The sequence below is a fragment of the Corylus avellana genome, chromosome 3, assembly GCF_965113065.1.
Source record: "Corylus avellana chromosome 3, dhCorAvel1.hap1.2, whole genome shotgun sequence".
NCBI lineage: Eukaryota > Viridiplantae > Streptophyta > Magnoliopsida > Fagales > Betulaceae > Corylus > Corylus avellana.
This window is the reverse complement of record NC_142492.1, coordinates 35399360-35411185: the sequence shown is the minus strand read 5'-3', so window position 1 is coordinate 35411185 and position 11826 is coordinate 35399360. Positions and strand designations below refer to the sequence as shown.

The window sequence follows — 11826 nt, the reverse complement described above, 5'->3', positions numbered from 1 at the left end:
TTTGTTCAACATATATAATCCATTTGCTTATATTGGGGTAAAAAGGACCGGATGAGATTAAAGACTATGATGTGAACTTTCTTTTAGTGTGGGAGGAGATCTAGGATATCTAAATGAGTTATTCTACTGGCATAAGCTTGATAAGGGTAATTTGGATGAAGTGGTGAAACCATTAAGAGGTGATGCCGATGTGGTGTACTTAGTTGCCACCTTAAAAGGGGAGAATAAGCAGGATGTTCAATCCAACTCAAATATTGGACTAAGCATTTGCACATGCATTATCAAGTTTAATTAGAGCTATCCTTTTTGATGCATATATGCTTTACATATATATGCATGATGAGGTCCCCCATCATCAAGTAATGGTATAGCATGAACCTCTACACCATCAATCTTGAAAGTTTCCTGTTCAATGTGATCAATTTGACCCGGCCGGGACTAGAAAGTTTGACACTATTTCTTGCAGATCTAGCATGCGTTAATATCTTAACATTCATATATATAATCTAGTCGAATATATAATTGACTTTTCACTAATAAAAAAAGAACCAAAAAAAATAAAAAAAATAGAAGACTAGTTGTAATATTTCCAAGTTCCAAGTGCTAGTTGTAATATTTCACCTCCCCAAAATCAACCTCACAATGACAATGGAAATTCCCCAATTTGGAATTAGCCAATCTATCGTAGTTGGACAAAATACTTTCAAATGAGTGATGAGCAGTGATTTGTATAACACTGGCGTGCATGAACAATCATGCACGCCAGTGTTATAATATATATATATTTTACTGTTTATATAATATTTTATAATTAAATGACACTGGCGTGCATTACTGTTCATACACGCCAGTATTATATAAATCACCAGCCAATGAGTGATTATAAGTAAAATAGTACAAGTTGATTTCACATCATGCCTACCACGTATGAAGCATTTTCATTTCTTTTAATCTCTTTAATTTTCTTTTTAATGTTAATTTGATATATATTCTCAAACTTCAATTCAAAAGTAAACTCTAGAAAGTAAACTTTATGTAATTGGAGAACGCAAAATTAACTTTTTATAGATCACCAAAATATACATATACAACCCCTATTAAGTTGTCAGTTTTAAGAGAATATTTTTGATTCATGAGTATCAAGCCACTAGGCGAGTGAGGCGCTCGCCGCTCGCCTAGAGGCCCCGGATTAATAAGGCCCCAAAAAATTTTTGCCCAAATTTTATATATATATATAATTTAAGCCCCCCCCCCCCACCACTTTTTTTTTTTTTTTTTTTTTTTTTTTTTTTAATTAAGCCTAATTTTTATTTATTTTTTCATAAAAATTAAGGCCTCTAATCATGATAAGTAAGTCATTTAAAAAATGCCTCAATTTAATAAGGCTCTAATATAATAAGCCCATGGTAAAATAAGACTAATTAACCCAAAAAAAAAAAATATCCTTATACTTAAAAAAAAAAGCCTATCTACCTATGCATCCGAAATTATTTTGATATGAAAATATCATTTTGACCCTACCTAACCACCCACTTTTTTTCCTTCCTTTTTCTTTCTCTCTTTTCTTCTCTACTGCCTACAGCCTCCCCTCTTATCTTCTTTTTTTCTCTTTCCTTAGTTTCACTCAAAACATAACGTGATGGAGAGAGAAAGAGAGAGGCTAGGTGAGAGAGAGAAACGTGTGTATCAATGAGGTAAAGATTCATAAAAAAAAAAAAAAGATTTTTTTTTTTTTAGTAATGTTTATTTCTGTGCTTGATATTTCTTGTGGGTTTTGTATGAGTTTTTGTCAATTTTTTTGGTGAGTTTTGTTTGAAACAGGTGTATCAAAGAGGTAAGAATTCATTAAAAAAACAAAATTTTGATTTTTTTGATTTTTTTTTTTTTTTGCATTTATTTATGTGCTTGATTTTTCTGATGGGTTTTGTATTGGTTTTTGACAAAATTTTTGGTGGGTTTTGTTTGAAACAGAGGTGTATCAAAGAATCAAGTGAGGAAGTTACTGCCATGGTATGGATTTTTTTTTTTGATAATTTTGTATGGGTTCTTGATAATATTTATGGCTTCTTTTTTTTTTTTTTTTTTTTTTTTTGGGAGGGGGGGTTAGTTTGCTTTTGTGTGCATCAGTTTTAGTGCAGTTCTTGGATTGATTCATTAAAAAAAAAAATTGATTTTTTTTTTAAAAAATTTTTGTGTTTATTTTTGTAAGGATTAATAAAAATGAGAACTCTAAATATAATAATAATATTAAAAATAAAGAAGGCAACAAAAATAATTTGTACACAAGAAGGCCCCATTTAAAAGTTTCGCCTAAAGCCCCGAAAAACATTGAGCCGGCTCATAGAATAATAAATATACTCATCTAATATATATATATAGGGGAGTTTTAGACAGGAGTTTCTGAAATGTTGACAAGTAGCATTTTATTTTGCTGACAAGTGTTAATTTAAGTGTGAAACCTTCGTTTAAGTTGGTGAAACGTTGTATTCAGTTTTTTTCTTTCCATCCGACTCATACTCCCATAGTGTCTCTACATCTTCCTCAAACATACCTTACGTTAATCTATATCTTCCTCAGGAGTATGATTAACCTGGAAATCAATCAGAGAAAAGAAGGCAACAATGGCGAATGACAACGAAGCCAAACGTCCTAAAATTCGCTATTTCTCTCTTTCTCTTAGAAAGAAGGTACTCAAATTCTCTATGACTATATGAATATTTTTTTGCAAAAATCTGACTCTTAAAAAGAAGGTATTCAAATTCTCTCTGACTATATGAATATTTTCTCCACAAATTTTCCCTAAAAAATAATGCAAAAATCTACTACATATAGCAGATGATTTTTCCCTAAAAAATAATTATTTTGTAACTGTAAATTGGATTCCATGCTTTAAAACATTGTTTTCAACGTGTTTTGAATTTTAGATATTTGGTTAACACTCGCGCTTTTAAACATTGTCTTCCGCAATTAACCATGAGTGAATATTGATTACTAGATGTTGAAGATGATAAGCATACCAAGAAGATGGCGGCAGCAACATATTAGAACACTGCCGGTTCGAGGGAAATACAAAGTAAATCTATACTTTGTTGGTTTAATTGTTCAGCATTTTTTGTTTTTCATCATTTGTTGCTTTAATTGTTCAACAGCGTACTCTGTTGGAAATAATCATTTCTAAATTTTCTTTTCGTTTATTTATTCATGGGTGCAAATTCCTTATTTATTGTTTGTAACTAAATGCACGTTATTGGTTTGACTTCGTTTGTAAACAATTTGTAATATGCATTTAAAGACTTTTCAAGTCTTCTTAAATTTTTATTTTAAGAATTTGGTGAAGAAGAGACAACTGTTTTCACAATTTGCCCGATGAATATTCATATTCATGCTTGATGCCAATTTGTGATGTGTATGGTTGCTTGAATCAGCGTTACACAATTTCTAGAGTCGTTTGAATACAAGAATTTCAGGCGAAACAGAGAGACAGTTTGAGAGTGAAAGAGATTGAAGATAAATTTTGCTCTCACGCATAGAGAGAGTTTCCTATCAATTTTTTTTTTCCTATTCTAAAAACAATTTCTTTTATGTTATATATGCAAATGATGGTTGAAATAAACAATCAACAGAAAATATTGCCCTTCTCTATTTTAATCGAAAGTTGTAATTGATGTAATTTTGTTCATTTTATTGTAATAAGTTTTACTTTTTTAGGATAACCAGCCAAAGCAATGTTTGCTTATTTGCATTTTTTTTTTTTTTTTTTTTGTTCAGGTTAAGCTTCTAAGATCGGTTTTACATTTGAGAACTTCTTTTCTTTCCGTGATAGGAATCGCAGGTATATTTCAAATTCTAATACTCTACTTGGAATTTGAGAAAATGCAGATAAATATAGAATGCGAATAAGGTATGCAATTTGATCTTAGTGTTCATATTTAGCTGCTTACAATTTCAATTTTTTTCATACTATTTCCAATTCTGCTTATGAAAATGGTGAATGCTGCTATAAAACAATGTATAATTTGTGATACAAATTAAACTTCTTTGATGGCATTGTCCATTAAAACAGACCTAACGAATGAGTTTTCATTTTGTTTGATAACAATTTTCGCTTCCTATTCATTCTCCATAATCACAAACCAGTCGCTTTTCTACGGTACGTATTTTTTAAATGAAATTTAATTGAAATGATTAGTATTTTTCTTAGAAGTAAGAAGTTAAAACAAAAAATGCTCAATTTTTCAAACCAAGTATAAAATGATATTTTTCTTTTGTTTATGTATGATTAAGGAATAAATTTTTCTCACTTCGAAAGTATATTGAGTCAAGTTATTTTGGGAAGGGAAAGATGAGGGCATGGACAAAATCAAACCATGATCTTTTTGTTAGTGTCGTTGTATTATAACAATTTTTTGCACACCTTTTAATTTGTATTATTAGTTTCAATATGTGATTGTTATATATATATATATATAGTTGGTAGAAATTGCGGATACTTATATATAGCGTAATAGGTTTTCGCACAACTTGAGCATTTGTGTTGTTGTAAATGGTCTCTCAATGCTTTTCTTTTTCTTTAAAACTTTTCTGTTTTTTTAAAAATTTTATAGAACGCCTTTTTTTTTTTTTTTTTTTGTCTCCTACTTCCTACTTGAAACTTTTTTTTTTCCTGTCATTTATGCATTCACTAATTATTATTATTTTTGCCTTCCTATCAACTCATGCGTTGCACGGGTTTCAAGCTCGTTTTAATTAAATCTATCTCTATTTATCGATTTAAACTTTTAGAACAAAGATAATTTATCGCCTTAATTATTTTATTCCAAAAATCTTCACAAATCTCACATCTATAGACTATAGTAGGTCGTCCAATATTAATATTCTTCTTCTTTTAAGAACCCTAAAGGGCCTAAAGGCCTAAACCCTATGAGAGTTGAACACCATGTGCATGCATGACGTTGATTTGCTCACCACCACGCCGGTTGCAACCTGTCTTGGTTTACCCGCAAGTCGAAATGAACACGTGGCTTGTGCTCGGGAAAAGAACAAGAGAAATGCTAAAGGCCCAACTTTTTTGCCCAACAAAAGTTCAACTTTTACCCTTTATTTTTTTTCTAAAAAAAACAAAATGAAAAATGGAAAAAATGTCTGAAGCAACCCTATCTATTTTTGGCCTTTCTTTTATTTAGTATTTTTTTTAAAATGAAAAATAGTATTTTTCTTCATAATAATGACATTTTCTTGAAAAAAATGACATTATTATGAAAAAAATACCAATTTTCATTTTTAAAAAAATACCAAATAAAAGAAAGACAAAAAATAGATAGGGTTGCTTCAAACATTTTTTTCATTTTTTATTTTATTTTATTTTAAAAAAATAAATAAGGTAAAAGTTAGACTTTTGTTGGGCAAAAAAGTTGGGTCCCTATCATTCCTCAAAAAACAAACAAAGCCCTTTGTTAAGGTACGTCGAAAGTCAACTAAACAATAGCATGGCCCAACAGAAAACAACTTTAGTGCAGGCGGTTCCGATACTTTCTCCCATCACGCCACGTGGCTCCATCTCATTTCTTGTACTATAAGTAACGTCCCTTCAATGTCAACACCTCTTGTCTTCATAGCACCGAACCACTTTCTCGTTATAAAATAATCAGTCAACTTTTGACTTATGTGTCCTTCCTCAGCTATGTAAAGGCTTCACATTACACGCATGCTCTTGCACATCAGAAGCATAAACATTTGCGAATGTTTGTAAAAAGCAAAATGGCTATGAATGTTGAGGTTGTCTCCAGGGAGATTGTTAAGCCATCATCTCCAACACCCCATCACCTTAGGAACTTCAAGCTTTCCTTCTTAGACCAAATTGCACCACCTTTCTATACTTCAATCATTTTCTTCTATGATTCTAAGCAAGACAACCTAAATGGTCATGATGAGTTCGAAAGATCTTCTAAGCTAAAAAAGTCTTTAGCTGAAACCCTAACTCGTTTCTATCCCTTGGCTGGAACACTTATGTATGAAGATTTCTCCATCGACTGTAACGACAAGGGTGTCGACTATATTCAAGCCCGAGCCCCAAGCAAGCTATCAGAAGTGGTAGAGAAACCTAGTGGAAAGGTAGTGTTAAACTATCAATTATCTTAAAAGTTTTAGTTGATATATAGAAAGTAGTTAATTTAATTATTTAATTTATAATTTAATATTTAATACTTCCCTTTAATATATAAGGGATTTCCAACACTTAACTATAAGGGGAAACTTCAGTAAACCCTCCCGAACTTTCAGCCAATTTGACAAACACCCCATGAATTACCAAAACTCTCATTTAGGCCCCCTGAACTTTGATTTGCTCTCACTTTGGACCCTTTCGGTTACTTTTCACCGTTAAACCGACATTTTGTACCTATTATACCCCCAACCAAAACTACGTCGTTTTAGGCTCCAAAACTACATCACCACCTAGCTTAAAACGACGTCGTTTTGAGTATTATATATATATATATATATAAACAAAATATTTTTTTAAATTTTTTTTTAAAAAAGGAACAAATCAGCTACCCCCTTGGCCAAAATGGGGTGGCCGGACCAACCCATTTTTGGCCAAGGGGGTGGCTGGAGCCACTCCTTGGCTGGTCTGGGGGTGGTTCGACCACCCCCAAAAGGCCCAAAAAAAAAGGAGGGGGGGGGGGGGGGGAGGGATCGGGTGTTTAATTTGGGGGTGGCTAGACCACCCCCAACCTACCGGCCGTATGGGGTGGCCGAAACCACCCCCAGGGGGCTGGGGGTGGTTTCGGCCACCCCTAAAACACCCGATCTCCTTTTTTTTTTTTTTGGAGGGGGGGGGCAAGGGGTGGCTCCGATTTGTTCACTTTTTTTTTTTTTTTAATATTTTGCTTTTTTTTTTTTTTTAAAAAAAGATTAATGCCTAAAACGACGTCGTTTTGGGCTGGGTAGGTGTTGTAGTTTTAGGGTATAAAACGGTATAGTTTTGGGGTGGGGGTAAAATGAGCATAAAAAGTCAAACTGTTTGACTTTAAGGTTTAAATCTAACAGAAGGGTCCAAAGTGAGAGCAAACCAAAGTTCAGGGGACCTAAATGAGAGTTTTGGTAATTCATGGGGTGCTTGTCAAATCGGCTAGAAGTTCGGGGGGGCTTACTGAAGTTTCCCCTAAATATAAAGTTTTAGTTGATATATAGAAAGTAGTTAATTTAATTATTTAATTTATAGTTTAATATTTAATACTCCCCTTTAATATATAAGTGATTTCCAACACTTAAAATATTTAACTGAAATAGTAAGTGAACGACAAAAATATGGTTCGAACTTAAAACCTCTACTATGATATTATCATGTTACATCATCACTTGTCCTATAAACTTAAGCTGGTATAAAATAATAAATTTAATTATTTAATTTATATTGTAACAGGTACTGATCCCATTGCTCCCGTTTGACCCCTATAGTAATTTCACTGAACTTGGAAAGAAAGTTCTCCTAGCTGTCCAATATAACATATTTGAATGTGGTGGAGTAGCCGTTGGTGTGATCTTTTCACACAGGATTGTTGATGGAACATCGGTCACAGCAATTGTTAATGCATGGGCTGGCACGTCCCGTGGGGCTACTGAAATTATAAACCCTAGTTTTGATGCAGCAATCCATTTTCCTACAAGAGAGGTATCTGGGTTCATGATGGCTCAATCAAGGCTAGAAGAGAAGATCGTGACCAGAAGATTTGTGTTCGAAAAATCAAGCATAGATTCCCTAAAAAAAGAAGCCTCTATCGCATTCGGCCCCAAAGGTTAAATCACAATTTAATCTATATTCTACTATTCTCTTTAATATTTAATTGAAATGTGAAATTTATCCATAAAATTTAAGTTGATAAGAATAAATAGATTTAATCATTAATTTAATTTATATTCTAATAGAAAGGGGCCCATCGCGTGTGGAGGCTGTTTCAACATTCATATGGGGTCGTCTCATGGCGATAGCTCGCGCAAATCCGGCAAAAAAATCAAAGATTTTCGGAGCAGTTCATGCAGTGAACTTGCGCGAGAGGATGGTTCCAAAACTTCCAGAACATTCCATTGGGAATCTGTGGTCGGTTGCGGTGACAGCATCAACTGTTGAGGCTGAGAAGGATTATCCTTCTCTGTTGAGGCAGGTTAGGAATGCAATCATGCAAGTCAATGATGATTATGTGAAGAGACTCCAAGATGGGTGTTTGGATTTGATGAAGAATGCATCGGAAAAGCAGTCAAATGGTGAGATAGAATTCTGTAACTTTACTAGTTGGTGCAGGTTTCCAGTCTATGAAGCAGATTTTGGGTGGGGGAAGCCCACGTGGGTGTGTAGTCCCAGCAGGCCATGGAAGAATGTGGTGGTGATGATGAGTACTAAAGATGGTGATGGAATCGAGACATGGGTAAACATGACGGAAGAAGACATGGCCATGTTTCAACATGATCTGGAGCTGCTCTCATTTGCTACATCGGCTGCTGTGGAATGATTTTTCACCTACCTCGTTACTCAATCTGGACTACTTGTGCTTGTTAATTTTTTTTTTTTTGGTCTTATTATATGTATGTGAAAATAAGAAGGATGATATGATGATGATCCTCAGATGTATCATGCATCGATCTCCAAGTTTGCCTTTGCATACAAGTGTACGTGGTCATCCACATATATATATATCCATTAGTTGTTATTGGGTTTTAAGAATCTGGTCCTCAAACAAAGACTAACCACAACTAGTAATTAAAATTTTATATTGTCCTGAGGTGGGGCTAATGGCACCGGCCGCCATGTTAGCCCAATGTCACCAGAGTGAGATGATGGTGTAATTTTTAGCATTTTTTTTTTTTTTTTACTCTAGTGATAATCTAATTTTTACCATAAAATAAAGAAAAATGTTAGGGGTTTATAAATTCCTTATATTTGGATCATATTCTTCTACAAATTCAACAGATCAACTATTAGATTTATGGGGTATACCATCGATCGACAGGAATTAACATAAGTCTATAAATCTAATGATTAATTTGTAAGATGAAATAGATAAAATATAAGAAAAATATTGAATCATATATAGCATTTCTCATGTGGCATTAGACATGTCAGCTGGCCGGGAGCTAGAAGCCTAGAACAAATTAATGCTTGCTCAATGCTCAAGGTAACGAAGATTAATAGGTTTTCTTATACAAACACTTTTATTAAATGGCTGATGCTGAAATGACGACATTTACTCCCACACCGCCGGGACATGTCCTACACTAAATTTCTACCTTCGTCTGTGACCGCGGTCGTGGTCGCTATGGGCCCTTCGAGGACTTGGAGGTGGTTCAGGATTAGTTCGATTTGGCTGATCAAAGATTGTCGGTTTTTTTACAATGACGGCAGCTCTGGATACTTCTTTCACATCTCTTGCATAAACCAACTTCTTCATCTTCTCACCTGAGTGTTCCACCCAAGTAATTAATTACCACATCAGATTAAGATATATATATGGGAAACAAATTAAATAAATAAAAGAAACTACCCATTAATTAGCCTTAAAATTAAGATGATAAACACGGTCAAAAGTGTCTTTTTAAACAAAATTATATGAAGTGGTCAGAAGGTAATCTTATTGTACGTGTATATATATTTAGAAGAAAAACAAACATCTCTGACGTACAGAAACCTTGAGATTTCTAAATTGAACAGAAAATATATAATCCTTTGCTTTTGAAGCCTTATTAATACTTGTTAATTAAACGATTTAATAAAAGAAAGAAGAGTTAATTCAGAACAAAATTAAGGTGTTTACACTTACCAGCGACGTCAGACGTGTTGCATGCAAGGTGTAGGATAATAAATACCAGAAAACCAAGAAGGAGATGTTGCTTGATCATCTCAGGCCTCATGTTGCTGCTATGGGGGGAAAATGTGTGAATAATGCAATAATATATATACTAGTTTCTTCGTCTCTGTGCTCAAACTCTGATGATCTCATCTCATGAGCTTATTTCCACTAATCCCAACAACCCCCACTAAGAATTTGGATCCCTGAAATTCAAAGAAATTATGACCGTCAAGCTCTCCAAATTTGACCCGGCAACATGGGAAAGGAATCTTATGTTGTCCTATATGTAAGAGATATATATCATCGTTTAAATCGATCAAGCTGGTTGTTTCTTTCCGAGCATTTTTTTTCCTTTCCTACTGATTAATTTACTGAGTCAAATTCGAAGATTTGATAGTTGACTTGAGTTTCTACAAGTCTTTCACGACTTGGCATTTCTTCTCATAGTTGGAGAAGTTTTATTCCACGCCCACTTGAACTTGTATAAAAAGGCAGCGTGCGAATTACGTGAAACTTCGAGAGAGATAATGAGTGCTAGTGGAGCCGCACGCGCACGTTTCCAGCCTTTCACACTTCGTAGTGCGCATGCAAGCAGTGACAGTAAGAATTCAATATATAATTAAATGCTAATTGACAATAAAATTAGCAGCGGAATGAATAATTATATAAATACCTCTAGCCATGCTTTTGTTCAAGCCAATTGAAGAATAGTTTCACAGCAACCAATTTTAGAAAACAAAAAATATTGAGAGGTTCTTCTGACTTATGCCTACCAGTGAGTGTCAATTGATGAAATACACAAGCCTTATTTATAGGTAGGTCAGGGGACCCTCAATTAGAGCTGTTACCTTAATTATTTCTCCCATCAAGGAATAAAAATCAAATCAATACAGCTAATTGATTCCACAAAAATAAAATCTTTAATGAAATCAAATACTTGTTCCACAAGAATTAAATCAGTGCTTTAATTCAGAATATTTGATTGAAATCAAATACTTGTTCCGCAAGAATTAAATCAGTAATTTAATTCAGAATATTTGACTGGAATCAAATACTTGTTCCACAAGAATTAAATCAGTAATTTAATTCAGAATATTTGATTTACACGATAAGCTTTAATTGGAATAAATTATTGAACACCGTAATTTTATAATTACAATAATATATGTGACATAAAGGGACATACTTTAAATGAAATTTCTTACATTCTCCCACTTGGCCCTTATGACACATAAATTCCTTATGGTGTTCAATTCTATGATATGGCCAATACTTTATTTATTCCAACCTTTCATGAAATCCTCCCACTCACTCAAAGAATACTACACACGAATCATGACGGTAAAGCTTTTATATGATAAGCCGTCCCTTCCATGTATCACGATGTGCAATATCTCCCTAAATGAGTACTTTATGGATAATGTATTTTATGAATGAACTTCCTATAAGTCATTCGGGTCCAACTTTAATTTTATCCCCACGGATAAGAATAATATATATATGCGCACAAAAATCTTTATAACATAACATTTATGTCTATAGACCAATTAAGAGAAACTAAGCACAAATGAATTAATAAATTTCATATATTCCACATGATTTTATACTTTCTTTTACCGGTAAACCTTTAGTCATGGGATCCGCAATCATTAATTCAACACTTATATGCTTAATAGACACTTATTGTCACCTAATGTTCTCTTTCATAGTGATACTTTATGTCGATATACATACTTCTGCTTCTACTCAGTTTATTCTTAGAAAAATAACTGTAGTAGAATTAACTCAGAAGATCTTTATGGGTCTAACTATAAAATTGACAATTTTGAGACCTTAACAAAAATGTCTCAACCATAATGCCTGTGTAATTAATTCACAGCATATAATGACATTTGCTTTCATGGTAGATGTAGCAACTATAGTCTGCTTACTGCATCTTCAGTACATATATACTGAAGTTGATTCTCTACTATCTACACATTTA

At 33.4% G+C, this 11826-nt stretch overlaps 1 protein-coding gene across 1 annotated transcript; it reads left to right on the top strand.

Annotated features, from left to right (window-relative positions):
- The first annotated feature begins 5736 nt into the window (after window positions 1–5736).
- Window positions 5737–8589, top strand: LOC132173496 (stemmadenine O-acetyltransferase-like). The gene is made up of 3 exons (XM_088514945.1): window positions 5737–6111; window positions 7424–7796; window positions 7927–8589. The coding sequence occupies exons 1-3, from the start codon at window positions 5740–5742 to the stop codon at window positions 8505–8507; spliced, it is 1326 nt and encodes a 441-aa protein (XP_088371071.1). The 5' UTR covers window positions 5737–5739; the 3' UTR covers window positions 8508–8589.
- Window positions 8590–11826: the final 3237 nt, after the last annotated feature.